Consider the following 26344-nt stretch of genomic DNA (forward strand, 5'->3'; position numbering starts at 1 on the left):
TTAGAGAAACTAGACATATGAAAGATTTTCCAAAGGTTTTTCTACTCCCTGGTGCTGGGAAAAGTTCCAGGTTTAATAAGATTTGTATCTAAACTCAACCCGTATTAGAGTATTGCTCAAAAGCACCATGTAACAAAAACGATTCCAGCTTTACAAGCTGAAACAATTTCCTGTTTCAAATATATGGAAATCAAATATTTTGGTAGAGCAGGTTGGAGGGGTCAAACTCCCAACCATGTCATGTGACATATTGCAACTTTCCCCCTTTGCTAAAATGGGGTGGGTGTGGCCAGCGTGTGATGCATCTGGCCCGCGGGCCACAAGCTTGGCATGTCTCTTGGTAGAGCCTTCCTCTTGAGCCACACACAATTATTTCTCTATAGCATTCTAATTGTAGTTGGAATGGGTTCTGACAGTAGGATTAGCATCTAAAAGTACTTCTATTGTTCTGCCATGAATAAAAGTCTTGCATAATCTAGCATGAATTAACACTAGAACCATTTTCTCAATTATAATATACCGGCTCCCTATGAGCATAAGTTTTCCACTGCATTTATGAGATGTAATTTCAGGGATTCACACTGAAAGGTCTGCTGAGTTATAACTAACCCCCTGCCTCTTACTCCTATTCCTTCCCATCGTATGAAAATAAAGGTTGAACTATGTGGGAGAGAATGACCCTCAGAAAGTCATGCTTATTGGAGAAGTCATATATGAGCTGACTACAGAACAGGAAATGGATTATGGACCGAGCAAGGTTGGCTTTCTTGTAACTGCAGCCTAAAACATAGGCCTTAGAATCTACCCTCTGCTTTCATGTGCACTGCTAAAAAAAAGTGTGAAAAGTGAGAGGGACTTTCATTTGTGAGAAAAGAAACTTAGGTAAGTTTGGCTAATAACTCAAAATTAAAATTATTCTCGCCAGCATTAAGTAATAATGCAATGTAATGCTCACTTTTCTGCTTTTTTGAGGTTTCGCCAGGCTGCGCTGTTTAAAAAGGTAACCTTGAACAGGATGGGATGGAACTGAACTCTCTTAGATAGGAGTTCAAGGTGTTCACGTTACCTTTACAGCGCAGCCTATATACAGAGAAGATTAAACAAAGGCAGCAATTCCCATTAGTAATCAATGAAAGAGATTATGCAATTTCCTTATTGGTAAATGTAAATGAGAATATATTCACAGGCAGAAAGGTAAAATAAGAATCCAGGATCCCGGAAGAACACGGCCAGTATTAGCAGCACTTCAGCTACTTCACAAAAGAGAGACAAACATTAAAAAAAAAACCACGATATTTAATAACGAGGGGAGACGGAAGCTAACTTCCCACCGTCTTATGGCAAACCCGTAAGCTCTGCTTTGCCTCCCGAAGCCGACCGCACCGATAAGGGCAGCCAATCGTGATGCTAGTGGTCGGAGACGCCAAGCCACCTAGGCGACCAATTAACATTTCTCTTTGTTTTTTTTTCTCGACGTCTCGCGACACTTGAAGTAGCCGCCGTTCGGTTCCCGAACTGCAATTCCCAAGGCTCTTTTCGCCACCAATGGCTCATTGGCTCAGCCAATGGCCGACTTCAACGAGGCGAAAGTCTCCCCACGGTGGGCGGGGCGCCCCGAGACCCAATCGTTGCGAGGCAGAGGAGGGTGGTTTGTTGCAGCAGCGGAAGCCACGCTCCCGAGCGAGCCCCCTCGGTGTCAGTGCATGTCGTAGTGCTTCTGGTGTTCGGGATGTTTCCGGAGGGATCTCACCGCTCCTTAACGCAGCAGGTAAGGCAGTGGATCGAGGGAAGGGGCTGGCCTCGAGGATCGGCTCTGCCTCAAGCAACCGTTACTGTCCTGCTAAACTTTACGTCAGCATTTCCCCCAGCCAGATGCCTTGGATTGTTTTCATCCCGAATCCTCACGGTTACGTTGCGTGGGCATAAGGGAATCTGCAGTACAACATATCTGTTCTGTCACGCTCTGGGAGGCGATCGCGTTAAGTTCAGCTATGCCCAATAACCTGCCACCAGTTTTAGGCTGATCATGTGCCACCCAACCGGTTTCCTTTTCCTGTATTTGCAAAGAGTAAGTGAAAGTGCCTCCTGGTTTTTGTGTGCCCGTGGCATGCAATGTACTTAAGCAATCGGGACTTTTTTTTTTTTAACTCTTGCTAGTTTGGCAGTTGGGAATGGAGCGTTAATGCATCGTCCGATCGAAATCAAAATGATCTGTATCTTTTCTGTGGAAGGAATGAGAATCGGGAAAAGCCGAAGCGCTTCTATACTTTTTGTGTGGGGAGATAGAAGAAAGAAGAGCAGAAATATCCGTGATGGCAATTTGCTATCTGGTGCTTTCGAGTTGTTTTTGTGCCTACAACTTTGTGTTTATATATTTATTTACTGTATTAAATGCATATGGCTGCCCATCTACTAGAACAGCGGTCACTGACCAGTGGTCTGTGGAGCACTGGTGGTCCATGACAAAATCTTGGTGGTTTGCAGAAAAAATATTTTCATTTTTATATTGCACAAAATACTATTTATCTTTTAAAAAATCATATTAGTGGTCCGCAGGATTTAAAATTATGAATTTAATGGTCCCTGAGGTTTGAAAGGTTGGCTACCCCTGTGTCAGAAGGAACTCTGGGAGGCTAACAAATGCACAAAACAAAATACAGTTATAAAAACTATTTGACTGCAAAAGCACTGATGCTCTGATAAAACTCACATCCATATTCAACCACAGCATGCCAACTCCATCAACTGTCTCACCCCCTGACCTCTTTATCTGGGGAAAAGGCAGATTTTTCACATTTTTCCTGAAGGTCAGTAGGGTTGCGACTGCGTGCATCTCTAGTGGGACTGGGGGGGGGGGGCTCTACTGTAAGGCAAGGGCCATGACAGAGAAGGTATATTTCTGAGGTTCCCACCAAGTGACACTGTTTCATCAACAGTGCTCTAGTTGTATCATACAATACTTCATATCCTGCAGTGCCTTTGAACACCAGGGGGACCATGCATAGAAAGTCTTCATAGCCACAATCCAATCTGAAAATGCTGTTGCTTTTTTATTCCAAAGAGTGTCTAAGAATTCGTCAAACTGGACCAGAACTTCAGAAACCATTCCCAATTTCCTCTGGAACTCTACTGGGTTCAACTTTAATAAATCCCTACCTTATGTGACCAACATTTAAAGATAATAATTATCTGACACATAAGGAGGGCACCAGACTGGTTACTCCTAATCTGTCATTTAAATCAAGATCAGGATTCTCAATTGTCTAAGTGTTACTGGACTTTCTTCCATGAACTGTAGCCAGCATAGTTAGTAGACAGGAATAATGGATATTGCAATTTCTGTACCATAGATATTATTATAATTAAATCTGTCCTAGAAGTGCTTTTAATTTTGGTATAGAAGTCTGATAATCATAGCAAGCCTTCTTACTATTGGTGGGTGGTTTACATTTCTTAAGGACTGCATTTTAAATATTTGTATTTTCACTTTTTAGTGTTTTTTTAAGATGGGGACTCTAACTGCACTTATTGGAATTTGGATGACCTTCTCCCTAGTTGAAGCACATTCAAAAGCTGTTACAACATCCTTAACTACTAAGTGGTTTTCCACACCTCTGTTACTTGAAGCAAGGTAAAAATGTCTTTTTCCCTCTGAAACATTTTATGTGTATATATAAAATCTCATTTATTCATGTTACAGTCTTGTATGTCATAATAGTATTATTGTATGTTGCTGTGAGTTGGATGGTCTTAGAAAGTTGACGAATCAATATATAATTTGAATATTGTAAATATATGCAGGTAAGCTAAGAGCACTGGTTTGCTTAAAAATGCCCATTGAATTCATAATAAAATAACATTTGAATCGTCTTCTAAATTGTAGTGGTTTTTTGGTTTTTAAAATTTAATGGATAAAGTACTATCTTTTTAAAATGAAACTATTTTTCCCCAGTGAATTTTTAGCAGAAGAAGATAACGAGAAATTCTGGAATTTTGTTGAGACTTGCCAAAACTTTGAGTCATCTAATCATGATGGTAATTGTTTTTATCCTTATTTGGTTTGTTACGGTAGTTAAATATATTATTTAGCCTAGAAGATTGTTTTTTTTTAAATTAAATATCTTCATTACAACTGCAGAATATTATGTTCTAATATTCATAATTGGAAGATCAGACTGTTCTGAAGTCAGATATGGATGGCAGTGATATTAGGCCTGTCTTAATTATTAATTGATTCTTTATTTGTTTTATGTTATGATTTTGCATTTTACTCTAGGCAATTGTATTCCTTATTGGAAGAAGCTGGGTTGTAAAATCAACTGAAACAATTGTTGTTTGAAATCCTTCTTGTGTTTCCCTGAAAACTAAACAATGTCTCTTGTTCATTGGCAGGTACTGATTATTCCTCTTACAATGCAGTGCTGCAAGCTGCTTCCCAGAATCTCTCACCTTTGCAGCAGAACTTGTTGAAGTTTGTTTTGTCTTTACGCTCCTATTCAGCTACAGTTCAAGCCTTTCAACAGGTTAGACAAAACATTGGGAACTTTATGATGTATATTTTCTTTTAAGCAATAATAATGTAAAAGAAAAATAATAGGTTGCTTTTCCTTTTAACCTATCAAGACATAACTTAAAGTTGTCCCCCACTATTAAAATTGTTTAAATTAATCATCGTCAAATTTGTTGTTATCCTAATAACTATTCTCTATCCTTCCATTTTGCTGCTGATCCAAAAATAAGGTCATTGTAATTAATACTGTCAAATTATTGCATAGAAACTCTACTGTTTAGATTGGAACAGTTAAAATTGCAAAAGCAAATAACTCCTTTTTAAAATCTTTCTTACTGACTGCCATTCTTACCATGAACAGTATACATGAACACAAAACACATGTACAAAGAGAAAAAAAGTGCTAAAAGAGGTAGAAGAGAACAATTGAGATTATTATAAGACTGTTCCCTGTTTTTCATATAGCTTAATGATTATTTATTTCCTCAATTGCAAATTAAGTGGCAATTTCTTTGTGGGATGTACATCTGGAAAGGTTGGAGAAGTTAAATTCTATATTACTTGCTCGTATCTACAGTATCTGGACTGAAAGCAGAAAAATTATGAAAAAGTTCTTATTTAAGTTATTGCTGGTCAACATTATTCCTTTTCACTGTTTAGTTTTATTGATCAAATTATGCTACGCAGATGAATCCAATAAGATAGCATAAGACTAAGGTCCCATTGCTCTGATTTTGTTGAGCTGGAAGCTGTCATCATTTTATTAAAACAGATACATTTTAATACAGATAGCCGCTGATGAGCCTGCACCAGAACAATGCAATGCATTCTTTGTTGTTCATGGAGAGAAAACTTGTGAAGCCGACAGACTTGGAACACTCATACAGACTGCATCTAAAAGGTGGTTTTGTTTTTTGACCGAGACATCCTAAAGGCCTCATTTGTTAATGAAAGGGTTTTACTAAATGTCATCTTTTTGTAGATTTTATTTCTGGAGAATATGTAAGCCCTGATAAAACCTTCTTGCTCATTTTAAATGATTCAATATTACTTGGAAAATGTGGAGGTGATCTTAAAGGGAATGGATATTTATCTGTGATTTCAGGATTACTGCACCAATGAGAGCATTTTGATCTTTTCTTTTTTTAAATCTAAGAAATGGAAGTAGTTTTTAAAATTTAACACGAGGATTTCTGAAGATTGATTAGAAAAGAAGAATAGGAGAATTATTGAAATAATAGGTGGGGGTTCCCACCCTCTTTATACAGGCCTTGACTGAAATAAGCATTTAATTTGCTATGCGAAGAAGCAAGCAAATAAAAGCTTTTCTTCAAAGTCCTCATTTATAAACTTCAGTCTGCTTGACTTAGCAAGCAAAGGCCTTAGTTTTCTTTTCCTTATATTTTATTAGTGATGGCTGTCACATTTAATGATTGATAGTGTTCTTTCAGATATAATTGTTAATAAAATAACATTTTGGGCTAATTTGGATCAAAGTATAATTTAATGAAAGTGTAGGCCTTGTCCATTCAATTTTGTCTGTTCATTATGTTGGAGCTAAGGTTCTCCTAAATGGTATTTCTCCCGTTTTCTTTTGAAAATATCCATCGTAATAGGAGTATGCATATTTCCAAAGACAGTAAAATCTATGTCATTTGGAGTATTAATTATGCCTTCTTATTTCAGAAAACAACAATAGGTTTCATGTGTGTATGAATTGAATGTTTATGTGTCTCACTTTGATTAAATACTGGATGACAATCAAGTAACCTTTATATACTGTTCTTGTGTCTCTGGTGCCTGATTTAATAAAGCACTGCTTTTATTTATTTATATATATTTTCTTGTTCCAGGCCAAAACCTTTTATGTTCAAAGGGGATCACAAGTACCCAGGATCAAACTCTGAAAGTCCTATTGTAATCATGTATGCTGAGATTGGCTCAAAGCAGTTCTCTGAATTTCACAGACTTCTTGTATCAAAAGCCATTGCAGGAGAAATCAACTACATTCTTAGACATTATGTTGCTGTAAGTTCTAATACAATCGTACAGAGCAATATGCATTGTTTCTAAATGTTTTATCTTTATTGCATTCTAGTCTAAAATTGAAAGTGCTGATTTTTTGTCTAAAGACTATTATGAAATCATAATAATTGCTCATACTGTTGCATAGTTCTGTGGTTTTCTTTCACTATATATTTCCAAAGAATTTTGTAAAATACTTCATGATACTTTTATTAGTTATGGATGGCAAGACTACTTTGCAGTGGAATCATTCCAGAGTATTAACTTGCCATCTAAAAATGAATACCATTGTAATCAAAAGCATCACAATACTTTGTCTAGAATAATATTTTGTTCCAATTCTTTTTTTTTTACTTTTTTGGACTTGCTGGAGAGTATTATGATATGATTTTTAAATAAGTAGATTGTTCCCTCCTATTCAAAGCAGGGGTGAAATCTACTTACATTCGCTACCGGTTCGCAAATGTGAGCGTATGCATCACTTCTGAGCGTTCGCAGGACCTTCTGTGTATGCACAGAGCATCAAAACGGACATGATGATGTCTGGGTGGGTGGGCAGAGCCTGCTACCGAGTGCTTTTGCAAAGATAAGTAGCACATAGCCAATATAAATCGCGTGTCACAGCTGATTGTCAGAAATACTGGTTCACCTGAATCGGTAGAATTTTTTTACTACCGTTTCGGACGACCCGGTCCAATCTGGTAGCATTTCACCCCTGATTCAAAGGCACTTTCAAGAAAACAAAAGATTTCCTACTGCAGGTTGTTATGCAGAGGCCATAATTCTCCTTTGATCAATGAACGTTCTAATTTGTGATTTATCTAATTTAAATATAGTTGGATAATATAACTCATAGTCTTGCAAAGTTGTAAAAAATAATCTAGCAAATGTTTTGTTGGACAATATTCATGTGGTTTTACTTTTATTTCCTTGTAGAATCCAAATAAGGAAAAAGTCTATCTGTCAGGCTACGGAGTAGAGTTGGCCATTAAAAGCACAGAATATAAGGCCAAGGATGATACCCAGGTGAAAGGTGAATTCCTACCTTTAAAAGTAGTAATAGTTTCATGATGAAATAAGATATGATGAAAAGTTCATTGTGATTCTCTTCATAGTCTAACAGCTTTTCAGGGCATTTTAAGGCTACTTATTTATAATCATTATTCATCCCTTTCTTTAGCTAGAAAGGGATGTAGTAATTGTATTTATATTCCTTTCTTTAGCAATGCAATTTTCATATGGATAAAATAAGGTAGTTCCTCTCCTCAGGTTTATGAACTAAAAAAATCATGATATAAAAGGTAAAGGGGTACCTTAGTACTCATTCTTAATGCTATAACGATCTTGGGCCTTTTGTCCCAACTCAGTGGAATTCCTGTGAAGAAAGAGAAAGTCTACTGAATCTGACTTCTTAGGGCTGCAGCTGATAAAGATGCCATTTTTCTCTCTCCTCCCACAGCCCTTTGTTGATATATTTACCTCTGTTCATTTTCTATAAAGTGGGAGACTGAGTTCTAGTCGCAGCTTAGCCATGAAAGCCAACTGGATTTCCAGACACTCTCTCAACCCAGCTCACTTCACATGGGAAAATAAGATCAGGACTAGATCAGTGCTGTCAACTCCCAACCTGCAGGCCAGATACGTCATGTGCTGGCCATGCCTGGTTTAGCAAAGGGGGGGGGGGAAACCCCAATAACATCACGTGACGCCACCATGATGGTGCGAGTTTGACACCCCTAGGCTAGATCAAGGAACTTATTTTTTAAATTTGATGCCCTGCTTATATGATGAGTCATTTGTTTATGCTGTACTTTGGATAGAGCCTCTGTTGAATTCTGCCAGTCAAGGAAAAGATTCTGAAGATGGTATCCAGTTCCTTGACTTAACACTGATTAACACTGATTTGTTGTATGATTTGCTACTGGCTTCTGATGGATTTCTCTTTGGTGTAATGGTTAAGGCTAGAAACTATAAACAGTAAATTCTAATCCTACCTTAGATACAAAGCCAGCAGGGTGACTTTGGATCAGTCACCCTCTCCCAGCAAGTCCTAGAACAGTGATGGCGAACCTATGGCACGCGTGCCACAGGTGGCACGCGGAGCCATTTGTCAGGGCACTGAGTTCACCTTTTTAAAAGCCATTTTTCGCCCTCCCCAGGCTCCAGAGGCTTTATAGGAGCCTGGGGAGGGCGAAAAGAGCCTCCCCCGCCCCCCGGAGGCCCTCCGGAGGCTTCAGGGACCATCCAGAGGCTTCCCTGACGCCTTTGGAGTGCTTAAAACGACCCTCCGAGCAAACCGGAAGTGACTTCCGTTTTGCTCGGAGGGTGGTTTTAAGCGTTCCGAAGGCTTCAGGGACCGTCTGGAGGCTTCCCTGACGCATTCGGAGCGCTTAAAACGACCCTCCGAGCAAACCGGAAGTCACGCGTTGTGCACGCATGCACACTGGGGGGGGTGTCGCACGTTGCATTATGGGTGCGGCACGCCCGCACATGACCCCCCCTGCGCTCCCCCCACTTGTACGCGAGCCAAAAAAGGTTCGCCATCGCTGTCCTAGAAGAAAGAAATGGCAAACTGTTTCTGAAAAACCTTGCCAAGAAAACTACAATGACATGTCCAGAAAGTTGCTAGGGCTTAAACGCATCCTCCTAAAACAAAAAAATACCATATTTCATCAATATCCTGATTGTTATTAATGGCTTTAAAATCTTGGAAATACATGAGAATGTGTTGACTTTTCAAAATGTCTTATTTGACTACTAATAAAAACTATTCTGATTGTTTTTGAGGCAAGTAGAGTAGAAATAGAATGGAATAGAACACAACAGAACAGAATTGAATTCATTATCGGCCAAGTGTGATTGGACACACAAGGAATTTGTCTCTGGTACATAAGCTCTCAGTGTACATACAAGCAACTAGTAATAAATCACGACCATAATCATAAGATACAATCATCATATATCATAAGTTACAACACTCAGTAATAGTCATAGGATACAAAAGAAGCAATTAGCATAAATCATAAGATACAAACAGCAAAATCATAAGAAGTTAAGGAAATAGGTATCTAATAGGAAAGATGAGAGGGATAATAGTAATACAGCCCTACTCAGTGGTTTGACATCCCAGGGCACAAGACAGTGTTGAGGGAATTAGTTGTTTAGCAGAGTGATGTCATGGGGGAAAAAGCTGTCCCTGTGTCTAGTTGTTTGGTATGCAATGCCCTATAGTGTTGTCTTAAGGGAAGAAGTTGAAACAGTTTATGTTCAGGATATGAGGGGTCTAGATATTTTTACAGCCCTCCTGGCCTGTGCAGTATACAGGTCCTCCATGGAAAACAGGCTGGTTGCAGTGATTTTTTCTGCAGTCCTAATTAACTGTTGAAGTCTGTGTTTGTGTTGTTTGGTTGCTGTGCCAAACCAGACAGTTATAAAGGTGCAAATGACAGACTCAATAATTCCTTTGTAGAACTGTATCAGCAGCTCCTTGGGCAAGTCTGAGTTTTCTGAATTGGAATAGGAAGAGCATTCTTTGTTGTGCTTTTTTGATGATGTTTTTTATGTTAGGTGTCCATTTTAAGTCCTGAATGACTTAAATAAGTGACTTCTTTTAGTTAAGAGAAAGGTTTTCAACACCAATCTCCTTTATAGTCTATAGATATATTGGGGTTGATGAGACAGCATAAAAGCAGAACAATCAAGGTAGTGGGAATAATTGGAAATTGCCACCCAGTTAGAATGTGGCCTTGATAACAGGATACAAAATACAAAATCAAGATCAATAATATGAAATCCTTAAGAAATGGGATCATTATATTTTAGAAAGTATAGTGATTATCCTCATATTAGAAAAATAGAAATGACTTGCTTTTGTCCTAGCCTGTCTTCTCTGTTATTGACTGTTTCCTGTCTATTAGAATAACTTCATAATTTACATGTTGTTCATATTTTTGTAGGTACAGATATAAATTCAACAGTAATAGGTGACAGTGACCCAATTGATGAGGTGCAAGGGTTTCTGTTTGGAAAATTAAGGTATGTCATTGTATACGTGGATAAGCCTGCTGAGCTGCTTTTTTAATATTTCCAAATCAAACATTCTAAAAAGTGGCTTTCAGTTTTGTGTTTCCCAAACTAAAACCTATAAAATAGTGGAAAGGTAACCTAAATTCATATTGACTAGGGCAGTTTTTGTTTGTTTGATGATTGAGATTGATTGTCTGATGTTTTTTGCCCTTTCAGGCAATCGCATCCCCATTTGGAAGAAGAACTGAAAGAATTAAGAAACCATCTTGTGGAAAGCACCAATGAAATGGCACCATTAAAAGTGTGGCAGTTACAAGGTAATCTGCCCTTCATAGATTTGTCTCTTGGGTCTGTATTGGGCAAATTTCAAAAATATGCTCAATGTAAATTTGTTGTGATCAGTAGTCTGATTACAAATTGATCACATCCTTGGTTTGGAAGTAGTTCTGTAACTTCAGCACAAAGTATTCTTGTGACAACAAAATTATTCACACATACAAATGTGTTTGGAAGTGATGCAAGATTTGTTTCTTCTACATACTGAAACTTTTCAGGAACCCAAAGCTAGCAGATATTGGCAGACATGTGAAGCCATCTTAAAATGCATTTAGGATTATGCTAAAATGGTTTAAAACATTTGAAAAAGAGCTTGTTCAAAACTATTGTAAAATGCAAATAAGAGCATGGATTATATAGGAATAGAAATAAATACAGTAAGTTTGTGATATGTGGGTGTTTAATAAGATTAAAAAAAACAACTTCAAGGGCAAGTTGTTTTTTTAATCTCATTAGCCAATTACAATTTGACAATTGTCATTTCTTTACATTAAGGTATTCAAGAAGATGTCTGCAATCAAATTGATAAAATGTTTACTTGCTTGCTTGTGAAGTTTGTTGTTCTACAGAGAACACTCTGTGAACATAGTTCAATAAAGGAACTCCAAAGCACTTTTCATCTATTAATTTATAGTCAATTGGGATTAGGCAGAAAATCAGAAAATCCTTAGGTAGAAAATCATTGGAAAGATGGGGAATTTCACAGAATTTCTCTTACAGCCACATTAACACTTTATAGTATATAATATTGTTCATTGGATTTATCCAGGTGTGTTTAAGAATATAATTTAAACAGGTATTGGTATGCTTATGAAATTGGGTAATATCTTTACTTTGGGTGACCTTTTTGAGATAAAATTACAGTTTGCCTGTATTTTTTAAGTACTTAAAAATGAAATGATTAATATACTAGCTTGATAGAGTGAAAATCCCCAAGTATGAGCCCATCAACCTGTATGCTTGATTTAAAAGAATTAACTATTGATTGAACCTGTTGTTTTCATTTATAGATTTAAGTTTCCAAACTGCTGCTCGTATTCTGGCTGCTCCCACAATGGATGCTTTGACAGTCATGAAAGATCTGAGTCAAAATTTTCCTACAAAGGCTAGGTAATTATTCTGGTTCCTCTTAAGTAGATATATACATAAGATGAATTAAGGGAACAGAGAAGAGTCTTCATTGTAATATATGAAAAACTATTTTTGGGGAAGTTAAACAATATTGGAATTTCCCTTTGGCAATATATCCATTACTATTTGATCAGCCCACCCTATGTGTATGATGGACCCTTACGGGCTTAAGAAGGAGCTTGGGGTTGTTCCTAGGGTCGTGGTACATGACTCAGCCAAGGCCTTAGGTGCTACTTGGAATGAGAGGGCGACAATAGCTTTGAACTGGATTACACCTATGTACTCGCTTTAGGCGCTTGGATTCAGAAAGGCTGACTGACTTTCAGAGGAACTCGGGGTGATGAAGCAGTATAAAACATGCCTAGAGCTTTGGGGAAAAAAGTATGAATCTGGTTCAGTGCAGATAAAAGCCATTCTTTAATATTTTCTATCCTTATTGTATCTGGGGAGAGCCAGCCAGGAGTCTTTTTAGAATAGTCCATTCCCTTGTGGCTAATCAGGATAAATTCCCTCCTTGAATTTCTATTTCCTCGCTTGGTAACGAGGGACCAGACATTTGGTTGAGTCCATGCAATGCCTTTTTGTAGGAGAGAGTAGTTCTGCTTGCCTTGAAAGATGTGGTTGTTTGCCTCCTTGAAGAAGCCATTGCTGAACCCGATGGATCTAGATAATTTTCATCCATTCTCCAATGTTCCTATTTTAAGAAAGGTTGTTGAGATTAGCGTACAGTTCCAGACGACTCCTGGAGGAACTGGATTATCTGGACCTCTTTCTAGCCATAATACTTAGATGTACTTGTCAGTAAGCTTAATTTAGTAAAAGAAAAACTGAAATGAGTCAATGATTTAATGGAGTATTTGGCTTTTTGTAGGGCAATAACAAAGACAGTTGTTCCTTCAGAACTGAGGTCAGAAATTGAAGAGAACCAAAAGGTAAGAGTATGTGCATAGGGATATATTCATAGTTAAGGGGGGATATGTCCTAATCGGACAGTAAGGTGAATTAGTCATCTGTTCGTATACACTACAGTATTTATTGCCAGATTCCTGTTCTCCCTTTCTGTCAAAGCAACTTTTTATACTGCTAAGTACTTTCAAACAAATAGTTCTTTTAAGAATAGATTGTACTAATAAAATGCTTACTACATTTTATATATTTTAAATTTCTGCAACTCTTGTTCAGGTTTTTAAAAAAGCAGAATAATTGCAGAGTATCTCTTTTTGCACAAAAATATTAAAAATATCTCAAACATATATAGTCATAACTTTCCCCCCCTGAAATGATAGTTTTCATTGATAAGCTTTTGCAAGACTTTGGACATTTTGCATGTTAACTTGGTAACCAGTTTTCTTCAGAGTATGTTGAAGTACAGTTTATGTGAACAATAATATGGGGCTATGATTACCTGAGGAGGAGAAATGCAGGAAGAGCCAATAATAGGGAGGCCATGGGCAAATTTTGTCTCAGGTGAATGAACATTTGTTTATACTGCTGTAGCTAAAGTCTGCAGTATTGGGATGAATAGTATTGTTTTTTTCTTTGGCTGTAAAAAAACTTGGTTTCTGCATTGTTGTTAGTTCTAAATGCTCAGAAATATTGAGCCAATGTATTCATAACTAGTTTGATTCTAAATATTTTCTTTGAGATAACAATTAAAGATTACTTATGAGAAACGTATATTGTACCACACAAAATGAAAGCTAGAAGATTTAGACATTTTTAAAAACTGTATTAAGAGTAGGTTTTTCTATTAGGTCATAGTACAGAAATTAATGTTGTTACATTTGTGCCTTTAAATAAATCCCCCACTTCTGTCAGGATTTATGGTTCAATGTGAACTGTTACTGGATTAATTCAATACAGATCTAACTGGCAGAATAAATACTATGAACCCCTTTCCATCTATATATTTATAATCTGCCTCTTCAAACCAAAACTATCTTTTGTCTGACAACTGCTGCCTAATATTTGTTTCATTTTTTGTCGTGTGATTGTGGGAACATAGACTGCGAAAAATACTCAGGGACAAGACTATTTAATGAGCTCTCAAGAGTCCTATTCTAGAAATAGAATTACTCTAGAGGAATTGGATTGTCACAACACTAAGGATATAAATGATGGGATAAACTTAAGATAACCTGATATCTGTCCAAAACATTCTCTTTTGACTTGCTTTAAATCGGTATCCACTCAACCTGGTACCATCTAGATAGATTGGGACTACAGTTCTTAAAATTCCAAGTCAGATGGCAGAAATATTGCTTCTTTTTTTGCTTTCTTTCCTTGAAAAGATGAAATATAATGGCCAAATTCATCATTTTAGCTGATTTAGCATGCATATATTGTTTATCTGTGATGACTGTAACTGTTCAACTTAGATTGAATTCAGCCATCATATTAAATGTTGCCATCCATGAAAGCCTTGACGTTTGTGTAGAACACCTTGTCTTAATGGATAAAATTTTCTTTTTCATTGACCATTTTGCAATCATTAAGGCCGTTCAACCGTTGTTGGTAGTCATAGATCTTAAAGCTAGTTGTTATTTCTTTCCTTTTAAAAAAACAACCCTAAATCCCTAGGCTGGTTATATTTATCTCAAATAAATATACATATTTATTTTTGTGACTCTATATTTAAAAATTTAAATAAATGTTTTATTTATATGCCCGTGGGTAAGTAGATGATGTGTAGCCATCTCCAATCTGGCACCTTGCAGTTATATTGGTAGAGCTACCGTACAGTATTAATACTTTGGGAGAATACCAGGTTTGAAAAGGCTGAATTGAGTCTTCCTTCATCTTACTTCCTTCATATGGGCATATAAATTGAAATCTTATAAATAATAGGAGTAAAATACATAGCAAAGAGGGAGTAAGTAACCATATTCTTTACAAAATGTTAACCTCTTGATGCTGACATGAAAGTGAATCAGATCAGCTGCTCGCTAAAAGTGAAAATCAACTCATGATTATTATGACTCACTATAGACAGCAAGATTATTTTAAAATGCATTCTCCCATTATTATGTTTCTGCAGAAAGCTCAACCATTTATTTCACTATATATGATCAAAGGTGGTATAGCATATTGTTATTTTATTAAACAGTTGGAAAATAGACAAAATGAATTAACTCAAAATGGGAAGGTTAGGCCAACCAAACTCAAATCCTTCAGTGTGGATGAGAATTGCATGTAAATGTAAATGTAAATGAACAATTTGATATCTTTATGGGTGAACGGTTTGAGAAACCTATATAAACATGGCCAATTTCAATTCCTCAAATTGTATTAATGGCTTTCTTACACTCTTTTTCCAGTACTTCAAAGGGACTTTAGGTTTACAGTTGGGAGATTCGGCCCTATTCATCAATGGACTGCATATAGATCTAGATACACAGGATATATTTAGGTATGAACTCTTCAGAATGTTCCTTCTTGCTTAGAAAAATAAGTATAATAATTCTAAAAGGCTAGAGTACATGAGTACCTATGTTTTAAAATTTAATGTGATCTGGTTTGTAGCTTATTTGATGTCCTGAGGAATGAAGCTCGTGTTATGGAAGGGCTGCATAGTTTAGGAATTGTCGGGCGTTCCATGCACAATGTGCTGAAGTTGAACATCCAGCCCTCTGACTCTGACTATGCTGTAGATATCAGAAACAGTGCAATTTCAGTAAGTATATGCTCTGTCTACATTATGGTGATGCGAGGACTCCAATGGTATTGCTAGGAGAAGTAGAATAAATTCTGTGTGCAGAGAATTTGCACTTTAGCAAAGAAGCCCTAAGACTGGGCAGCTTTGTTCTATGTTTGCTTTATGGAATATTAAGATGGAAATAGTTGAAAAATAATGCTGTATTATAATATTACATATACAATAGCATTTATTCACACCCAACATTTTCATTTAATCTCTATTGCATTTCATTTTTTCATTTAAGTGTGATCTCTAAACATAAGGTAAAGTGGCAAAATTTAGCTCACCTTTCTCTAACTTAATATTTTCCAATTGTACTGACCTATAATGGCCATGCTAATGGGAATATGGAGTTGTGCTTAAAGGATCTGCTTAGAAAAGCTTGTTTTAATCTTGGGAATTTGTTCTTTTTTAGTGGATCAATAATCTTGAAATTGACAGCAGATATAATTCCTGGCCTTCCAGTGTCCAAGAACTGCTTCGTCCTACTTTCCCTGGTGTGATCCGACAAATAAGAAAAAACTTCCATAATTTTGTGAGTAATATTACTTTACACTAACTGTATTCTTAATATCTAAGATAAGATTGCTTATCTTTTGCCTTCTAATAGGGCATTTGGATCAGATATTTCAATTTTATTCTGGGTGTTCATTGTATGCTTGAGGCTAATTATAATTTTAAAAGATGACATTCTTTCATGAATCACCTGGCAAATTTGAGAGAATAGTCCACCCAGTATTAACTTATGAAGTCAGATAAAACAAATGCCTGCATTTGTTCATTTGCTTGTATGAAATATGTAGCTGAAAGGAGAAGACTCTTCTGCATTTAGTTAATTATAACTTTCTTACTCAAACTAGGAATAATAGTAAACTGGCTTCAGAAACAGCAGTTGTTATGTTATCTCATTTTAATTCTATCCAGAGTTCATTGTTCTAGCTGTCAGGACAAATCCTTGCCTACAAGGAACAGCAAGTTAGGATTAACCATGTGGAAAAGGAAAAGTATATGAACTTGGAAGGATATTGTAGTTATTCATGCCATGGATTTGTAAATTGCTTTAATTTGATCTTTGGACATGCATGCTAAAAATCTAATTATTAGACAGCTGAAGCCCTAATTGAAAAAGCTTCGGAATTTGGCTGCACATGGGCACAATTATATATTAGGCAGACCTATTTTAAATTTTATATTTTGGCTTGTTTGCTTTTGCTAGACCTAATTGTACATTGAATTGTTTCAGAAATATTGAATGAAATTCATATTCCTAATTTTGTTATACTTTCAGGTGCTTCTCTTAAATCCATCCCAAGAGAGTTCAGCAGAATTGCTGGGTGTGGCTGAAATGTTCCTGTCTAACCATATACCACTGAGGTAAAATGACAGCTTCTTCCATTTAGAACTTTTATGTTTGTTTTTGAAGCTGAGTAATATTCTCATCTATTCCCCTTTTTGAGCCTGAGAAAAGAAAACATTTCAGGATGTTGAAAGTCCTTTTCCTAGCCATCTGGGAAAAATGAAATAGAACCCTTTTGAGTTTGTTGACAAATGTGAATTATATATATCAGAACATTTATATATATCAGAACATTTTCCCATTCCTCACCATTTCTGTATGTTGGTTTTGTTATTGCATTAGCACTGTGTTGGCAAACCTATGGCATGCGTGCCAGAAGTGGCACACAGAGCCCTCTCTGATGGCACGTGAGCCGTCGCCCCAGTTCGGCTCTGCCGTGCATGCACATATGCTTCCTTCTGGCCAGCTGTTTTCGTGTCTCTGCCATGCACGCATGGGGGTGAGGCAAGTGCACCCCCCCGCACATGCATGCACAGGGCAGGCACATGTGGCGTCCCTACATGTGCATGTGCGGGGAGCATGCGGGGGCAACACATATATGTGGGGAGGGCCTGTGGGGGGTGCACATTGCATTTTGGGGCTTTGGCCATTCGGTCCGGAAAAGGTTAGCTAGAACTGCGACTAGCATACAATTTGGTCTGTCTATAAAGTTATCTATCATGTTTAAGAATGGTTGTGTTTATTTTTGAAGTTGAGTAATATTCTCATTCCAAATTTTAGCTGTATATAACTTTTAGAATATTAACATATTTAATGACAGCAGAGATTAAGTGGTTTGTTTATGCTTGGTAGATCCATAATCATTCCCATTCTCTTGGTTGCAGTTAAGGAATGGACAGAATCTGCATTTACTGAAATGATGGATATTGCTGTTGAATCATGAACATCAGTGTTCATGCTTTCAATTTTTGAATATGGTTTAATCCTTTTTTTAAAAATAGGATTGGCCTGGTCTTTGTAGTTGATAATTCTGAAGACGTTGATGGTTTACAAGACGCTGGAGTTGCTCTCCTTCGAGCATATAATTATGTGGCACAGGAAGTAGATACGAATTATGCATTTCAGACAATTATATCTGTGAGTAATCTGTCCCATACGAATGTAAATATATTTCAAATATTTTGACCCTTGGGTGTGATAATGAGAAGAGATACCCACGTTATCTCTTTCGTATTATTGAGTTTGTTTGTTTATTTTAATAAAATATATATGGCTTCCCATCTCACGGAAAGTGACTCTGGGCAGTGTATAATAATCTTAAAAGAGTTAAAGTCAGTTTGTACATAAAGCCTATTTGTTTCTAAAAATACTTCCTTCTGGAAAGGCAAAGGATCTTTCTTTATTCTTCAGGATAAACTGGACTTCCTATGATTTGTCTAAGAAAAAGAGATGTAACATTACCCAAGGCATCTTCATTTCTCCTTCTCATACTGTAATTATACTGATACCAGTGAAGGACAATATATACCTTTCAGGAAGTTTGTTAAAATTTCTCTTTCAGTTTCCACTCTCTTTTCTCTTTCCTTCATTGCTGTTATATCTATGCTATGAGCAATTCACTATCTCTTGGAGAAGACTCATATACATTGTACAGAAAGAAATATTTCCATCTCTCCTAACTTTAATGGTGCTTATTTTCACAAATGATTCCATTCTAGAGGGCCAATTAAATCAAACTAACTTTGTTATCCCTTCATGAGGTCAGACTATATATACTAGACACTTTCTTCAGGGAAAAGTCAGAAGGAAAAATTGTTTCATTAATAAGAACCTATAAGAATTCTAAAAAGAACAGTGTTTAATGCATTTTAAAATGTGTGTTGTGTGATACACTAATTTTGAGGATTACACAACCTTCCAATAAATCAGGTATTAACCGATTGTGTTCCTATACAAGATACTGAACATATTATTGTGAGATTAAAAAGATACAGTACTCCTACACTGTGTTGTGTAGATATATATTATTGGGGGTGGGTGGGGAATGAGTAAAAAACAAAACACTAGACATCAATGGCCAGTTCTGAACTAGTTTGGAGGAAGAGAAAAAGTGATGCCAAGTAGGTGTTCCAGGAGAGATGTTTCAGTAATAGTCTGAAGATTGTGTGTTTCACATTTCCCGTTACAGATGTATAATAAAGTGAATGCAGGAGAAAAATTGAAGGTGGAACATGTGATTAGTGTTCTTGAAAAACAGTATCCCTATGTAGAAGTAAACAGCATCTTAGGAATTGATTCTGCCTATGATCAAAATAGGAAGGTAAGGAATTCATATTATTGTTACCATTTATACTTTTTAACTTCAGTATATAAAGCATACACATGCTTCAGATGTGTATGGAAAGGACTTACTTTTATCTGCTTGAGGTAGTATTAAAAAGGAAAGCTAGTAAAATAATTTCCTGTGTGGGAAATAAAGTATAGGTACTCAGTGAAGATTATATATCAAAATACAGGTAGAATAAGAAGCAAGCAATGCAAACTTCTTTTATTATTGAAATTAGAAATTAGAAAATGAGTTAGTTCTATGCATGGTATTTAATATGTATATTCACCAAATGTACCCTCTCCCCTGATATGTCAGTATTATCCATTATGGTTGGGAATTCTTTAAATAGTAGTACCATCACACCTGGATTAGGTAGGAGATGTCTGGGCTTTGAACTTTGGGGAAATTATTTTAAAAGTTTATTTTCATTATTATACCCCTATAGATCAGCGTTTTTCAGACATGCGACTTTAAGATATATGAACTTCAATTACCAGAATTATCCAGCCTACTTTCAGCTCATTTCTATAGATGATATTTTAGCACAAAATTCTTTTATCGCATATCTCTTCAATATATAAGAAGCTACTAATTCTACTGGCTATCTGGTCTACCTATAGAATATTTCTTCCAGGTGTTTGCATTTAAATTAGATTGAATAGATAAATAATACTGCATAAATAATGAGTACAATAAGGATATTGTGCTATGTTGGTACAATTTATTCATAAAACCTATTAATGGAGTATGTAGTAATTGAAAATAGGAGTCATTGTACTTCCTCTGTCTTCTTTGTATTTCAGGAAGGATATAGTTACTATGAACAAACTGGGGTTGGTCCTCTACCCATTGTACTTTTTAATGGAATGCCACTTCAAAAAGAACAACTGGATCCTGATGAATTAGAAACAGTAACTATGCATAAAATCTTAGAAACCACTAGCTATTTCCAAAGAGCTGTGTACCTGGTAAGTTCGATTTCTCATTATCAAGAGTTTCAAGAAATTGATTGAATATTTTAGTGTTACAGCTTATTTTGTGTTCCTTAAAGAACTTTAAATCTAGATTTGTCAAGCAATCTTCACTGTACTACCAAATATTTTTAAATGGAATATATACAATATATACAGCATATCAAAAGTAGTTAATATAGTATGAAGTAAGCTACTACAGAAATAAATCACTTTTTAGTGGATGTACAGAAGGAGTGTGATAGCAATCTTATAATAGTGGAATACAACTTAATTTTTTTAAGAAATGATTTTTTAAATTATTCTTATTTTCCAAATACTTTCAGCATTTTTATTTTGATCTGTGTTTCAGGGTGAATTATCCAATGATCAGGATGTAGTTGAATATATCATGACCCAACCCAATGTTGTTCCAAGAATCAACTCTCGGATATTGATGTCTGACAGAGAATATCTAGATTTAACTGCAAATAGTAAGGCCAATATAAAGAATTTCTAATAAGCATGATTTGGAACATAACCCCCCAAAAAATGTTTCACATAATGTTCATGAGCCTGCTTCTCCCCTCCCCCAGTTCTAGTTTAATCATAAATTGCAATTGTTCCTTTATTGTGAAAAACAAGAAATTGATTAGCTTACACTGTGGAATGTTTAGAAAACCCAGGATCAGAAACCCTGGTTTATTGTTTAAACTAAATGTAGCTTGTCATAGGTTAAATGAAATGCTGTTTTAAAACAAAACCAATATTTACAAACTCTTACTGTTAGTCATACTAGGTGAAGAGACGAAGATGTGTATGATTTCAGAGGAACCTAATATTTAGCAATGATACTAAAATGTTCTTAGTAGTTCCTTGATTAGACTGTTATTTACTGTTAGCTTGTTTGTCTGAGTTAGTATCCTATTCCCTTATTGTACTGATGATGTTATCTAGTTGGGTAATGAAATTTCTGCAAGAAAATAACCAACCTTAGAGAGCACCACATTTGCCAATGATTTAATATGACTTCTGATGTTTTATTGAAAACATGTTCAACAGAATACCTCCTCAGATATGTAAGGGATGCAAAGAGTTCCTTCATACATGCCTAAGAATATTTAAATGCACATATGGGGGCTTTGTTTATTTCTTTCCTACATGAAAGTCTCTTCATATCAGCAATAGAATATCACACAACCTTCAAAAGCAGGGAATTTGAGAAGATATTAAAAGAAAGCAGAGGGCAGAAATATTTTGATGAATAATTGACAATTCCAACCGGATCGCAATGATTTGAGAATGCAAATCCCTTACATATTTGAGGAGATGTGCTGGCATAAAATGCATACTGTACAAAGATAGTTTTAATTTTGTCAGATCTATAAAATCAGACATTAAAAGATTGATATGACCATGCTTGTGCTTATAATGGTTTGCTGATAAGGTGTCTCATTTATTCTACTTGCTCATGTTGTTAGATATTTCTCTTCTTGAGAGTTATCACAGTTGTATTTATTTTTTTCTAGATAATTTCTATGTGGATGATTATGCTAGATTTAGTACCTTGGATTCCAAGGACAAGACAGCTGCTATAGCCAACAGCATGACTTACCTAACCAAAAAAGGTACAGTTATGAGTTCTTTCTTCTTTGGGTATTGCATCTGATGAAGAAATTATTTATACCATATTATGCACAGTTGTGTTTTGTTGAAAAGACTAATGAAGTCTTACAGGTTTTCTGGTGACCTTTTATGTTAGTTTAAAACATATTCCCTCTCAATCTTAGTACATAATCACCTTTATTTACATTTTGTAGTCTGTGGAGCAGAATATAATTTAGAATAATTTAGAAAAAAAGGTTCCATTGGAAGGTGAAATGATTTTCCTCTGATCTTTTGTTTGCTCCCCAACCTCTGGTCCGCGGACCACTACCAGTCCACGGCCCATTGGGAACCGGGCCCCACAAGTAGCAGGTGAGCGTGCAAGTACACAAAGCTCCATTTGTACAAGTGGCAGGTGTGCACACAAAACCATTCTTTCCCTTCCATGCCACCGCTGCTGCCAGTCTGCGGAACTGGGAAGGTTGGGGACCGCTGTGCTATACTATACTATTTTTTATTTGCAAAACATAATTTTTTGCCACTTCTTTCCTGCCCTGCTATATTATGCATTTGTTTCTATAAATCCAACTGTGGCCAACTGCCAACTTTGTTTATAAATAAGCATTGAATTTTATCTCTATTACCCATGTTGGTCGTAATCATCATAAACTGCAGCTGAGAAAAATAAGGAATACTGTGGAACCAATCCACATACAATAATTTTATGCCAGATAAGCATAGCAATGCTTCAGAAAAAATCCAAACTTGTTAAATTGACTTTGTTCACATTCTGCCATAAACCATTGCTTGTTTTAAGCATGATATGCTGATTAAGATACAGTGGCTGAGTTCACAGATTGTGCTAAGCCAAAATGTAGTTTGGATTTTGTGTGAATTTAATAATTTAAATTGTGAATAATATTATATTATGTGTTAATAAACCAGTATGGCTAATTCAGCATTCATAGCTTAGGATAATATATATAAATCTTACCAGTTATTATAGTTATGACACCTGCTAATAAAAGGAGATGATAGGTAATCTTTTTGCATAATAGAAATTATATTTACTGTTTATTGCTGATATATGACTCCCTTTCCCCTCCCCCTCCTCTATCCTATCCTATCCTATCCTGTCCTATCCTATCCTACAATATTTGATATCTTACATTGATCTTTGTATCTGTGATGTTTCTGATTTAATTCTGTTTCCTACATCACCTTAAACATTTGAGGAAAAGTAGTAAACAAATTCAGTAGTCCAATTAAATTAATATGCACATCCAGATTTTTAACTAGCCACTATATTAAAAATATTTCATCCAGTGTCTAGGAAACAACATTTACGTGTATGGGCATCCTCAACTTTCTCTTACTCTTTCTTATTCTCTTATTGTTACTCCTTGAATGAGTTTTAGTAATGAAAGCTTGAAAATCTAGATGAGAACCGGGGATTTATTACTCCAAAATTTTGTTTAACTTCTGCGGTAGAAATTGGTTTAGGCCAGGGATGTCAAACTCAATTCCATTGAGGGCCGCATCAGGGTTGTGTTTGAGCTTGGAGGGGGCGGGGGAAAGGGGGCATGGCCAACTCAATGTCTCTCATGTTGGGGCATCTGTGGCGGCCCAAACGCTCTGCAGGCAAAAACAGGCTCCTGAGCTCTGCTTTTGGCTGCAACGGCCTCCTGCAACCCTCTGCTAGTGAAAATGGATGGCCCTCCCAAGCTCCATGTTTGCTGGCAGAGGCACTGCGGGCTAGTCCTTCGCTGTTTCCAGGTCGGCTCCGTGGGCTGGATCCAGCCCCCGGGCCTTGAGTTTGACACCCCTGCTTCAGGCCAGTAACCTCTCAGTTTTATTTATGGAAGGAATGGACCAAGTTTAATTAAAGGAGTCACCTCTTTAGACATGATGGGACTGTATTTTTGGAGGGTAGCTAGTCTCATCCAACAGAACATGAAATTGACTGGCTAGCTTCAGATTAGGTTTCATTTCAGAAACTCTTTTAGTCACATCAGTGGAAGAGCCTTGGTAAGACAGTGAAGTATCCCTTCAAATATCAAATATGGCAATAGTGGCTAGTTATGATACCTCTGAAAGACTCTAGTATGGTGGGCTGCAGATTCCATGCTAGATAATTGTTTAACAGAAGAACAAGTGAAGCAAGAAGCTTCTTTTAACATTAGGTATAAACATTCCTACAAATTGTGGCCAATATTTCTAGCAAAGGAAACGCAACAGCTATGTTTGCTTTCTTTGGGAGAAAAGGGCAATTTAGGTGATTGTCTTTCTTCCATCTGAGGGAGAAAAATAATTCTAGTAAAAGGAGTTCAAAAGTGCAGCTAAAAAGAAAGACCATAGGAGTCAGATGCTGGTGCAGGTAGGGAAACCTGATTTCAAATCAGATGTGATACAATTTTGGGATATGGAGTTTTATTTTCCTTTTGCTAGAAACAAAATCAGTCTTAGTTGATTTGCATTTGAGTTGGTTATAAGGGTACTAGATGCCTGACAATGGCTCTTGGATATTTAATGAAGTCATTTCTGTAAACTAATTGTATGTTTTTCCACTCTTTCCTGTTTTACTTTTGTCAGGAATGTCCTCCAAGGAAATTTATGGTAATGAACTTGAGTGTTTCTTTCTCTCATAGTTTTGTTACTAATTTTAATCTTTTAAGGAATGTGGTCTTTTAAGTCTTACTGGCTTAGGACCTATTGTGAATGAGAAATCATTGCATATTGTTCTAAAGAAATCTTTGAATAACAACTTGAATGAATAGTATTCGTATAAATATTAACATATCTCTTAACTTTCTTGCAGGTTTTCTATATTACTTTTTAAAAAATGTTCTGAAATTAGTGGTGTAATAACAATTTCATTAGAATAACATCTTCATAAGATATCACATGCACATGCTTATTTTTCATCCTTTGCAAAATAGGCTTGATTTAAAATTAGTATTCTTCATAAATACTATCCCAATGATTTTGATATTGTCTAGAAATTGCTTTCTATGCACTGCCTATGCCCAATGTGTGCATTATGCATTATGACAGTATCATATTCAATTTTCTTCATGTTATCTTTTTCTTACACAGATGATACTTTTGTCAGGCCAGTGACATTTTGGATTGTTGGAGATTTTGATAAACCATCAGGAAGACAACTGTTATATGATGCTATCAAACATCAAGTATGCAACTAACAATCTTCATCAAAAAACTGGGAGTGGGGGAAGACTGCGTTTAACACTTGTTTGATTTTTGAAGATAGATAAGAAAAACTGTTAGGCTTTTATATTTTCAAACAGGGACTGCCCTGTGTGGGCTCTCCTTGGGTGGAGAGGAATTATCAAACAGCGGGTTTACTCATCATGCCAGTTCTCCATTCTGCCATGGTCATTGGCTCCTTTTTTCAGAACTGTCTTCAATCTTTCATTTCTTCTTACTAGTTTTTAGGTTCTTTCCATTTTTTAAATAAATAACTCAAGGCAGTGAACATACCTAATATTCCTTCCTCCTATTTTTCCATACAACAATAACCTTGCTGAGATGGGTTGGGCTGCGAAAGAATGAAGCTTGATTTAGAGCTGCCTATAATTGCAAATAGGTTGTGGAGAGGTTGATGGATAAGCGTAAATTGCAGATGGTTGCAGATGGGCTGACACACATATCTCTTAAACCCTGTGTTGTGTGGAGGTGCACGTCCTATGTTTCACTGGCTGATCTGACTACCTCTTTGAGCACCTCCTAGCCAGAATGTTAACATTTGTAGAAATATAAATGCACATTTGCACCTATGCAACCATCCCTGAACTGCAGACACACATGTTCCCTGATGTGCAGTGATGTAGAAATCTAATCCAGGCTTAATTGGCCAAAGTCACACGGCTGATTTTCATTCCTACGGTGGGATCAGAATTCACAGTCTTCTAGTTTCTGGGTCAGCATTTTAATCACTATATCAAACTGGCTTGTGATCTCTGTAAAAAAAAAAAAAAGCTGACTTGCTGGTTGTCACAGCTCTTTCTTTCATTTAAGAACTGTAAAATAACATTTTAAATCTGCATTTCATTTTCTTCTGTAGAAATCCAGTAATTTTATCCGGATTGGTGTGATTAACAATCCCAGTGAAGACCCAGCAGCTAAAAACACAATCATTGCCAGGGCGATATGGGCAGCCTTGCAGACACAGACATCAAACAATGCCAAAAATTTTATCACAAAATTACTTAAGGAGGAAAATGCAAAGATGCTGGAGGCTGGAACAGATATCACAGAATTTGCTGTTGGAGTAAGTGATGAAGGTGGCTTTTTTTACTGTCAGATAAACACAGTAGAAATAATAGCAAAACACAATGACATTTTTTCTAAATCCCAGCTTCCTTCTGAAGTAACCAGACAGCATAAGATGCATCACATTGTCTTTTAATGAAATATT

General features: G+C 36.3%; 1 protein-coding gene across 3 annotated transcripts in view; it reads left to right on the forward strand.

Moving 5' to 3' along the window:
- Positions 1-1638: 1638 nt before the first annotated feature.
- UGGT1 (UDP-glucose glycoprotein glucosyltransferase 1) overlaps positions 1639-26344 on the forward strand; it is a 50448-nt gene continuing 25742 nt past the window's right edge. Inside the window, exons 1-23 of one of the 3 annotated variants that reach the window (XM_081954785.1) lie at positions 1639-1768; positions 3495-3631; positions 3953-4035; positions 4393-4523; positions 5299-5411; positions 6364-6538; positions 7472-7568; positions 10492-10570; positions 10778-10878; positions 11908-12007; positions 12900-12960; positions 15346-15437; positions 15551-15701; positions 16141-16260; positions 17014-17099; positions 18024-18159; positions 19211-19342; positions 20155-20319; positions 20675-20795; positions 21831-21929; positions 24499-24522; positions 25003-25097; positions 25991-26197. In XM_081954785.1, the coding sequence (XP_081810911.1) occupies positions 1730-1768; positions 3495-3631; positions 3953-4035; positions 4393-4523; positions 5299-5411; positions 6364-6538; positions 7472-7568; positions 10492-10570; positions 10778-10878; positions 11908-12007; positions 12900-12960; positions 15346-15437; positions 15551-15701; positions 16141-16260; positions 17014-17099; positions 18024-18159; positions 19211-19342; positions 20155-20319; positions 20675-20795; positions 21831-21929; positions 24499-24522; positions 25003-25097; positions 25991-26197 (2544 nt within the window). In that variant the 5' untranslated portion in view covers positions 1639-1729. Of the gene's footprint in view, positions 1769-1944; positions 2069-3494; positions 3632-3952; positions 4036-4392; positions 4524-5298; positions 5412-6363; positions 6539-7471; positions 7569-10491; positions 10571-10777; positions 10879-11907; positions 12008-12899; positions 12961-15345; positions 15438-15550; positions 15702-16140; positions 16261-17013; positions 17100-18023; positions 18160-19210; positions 19343-20154; positions 20320-20674; positions 20796-21830; positions 21930-24498; positions 24523-25002; positions 25098-25990; positions 26198-26344 lie in introns of those variants that run through there. The other 2 variants (XM_081954784.1, XM_081954786.1) reach the window with 2 other exon arrangements.

This window comes from Natrix helvetica (assembly GCF_964273705.1).
Source record: "Natrix helvetica genome assembly, chromosome: 5".
Classification (NCBI taxonomy): domain Eukaryota; kingdom Metazoa; phylum Chordata; class Lepidosauria; order Squamata; family Natricidae; genus Natrix; species Natrix helvetica.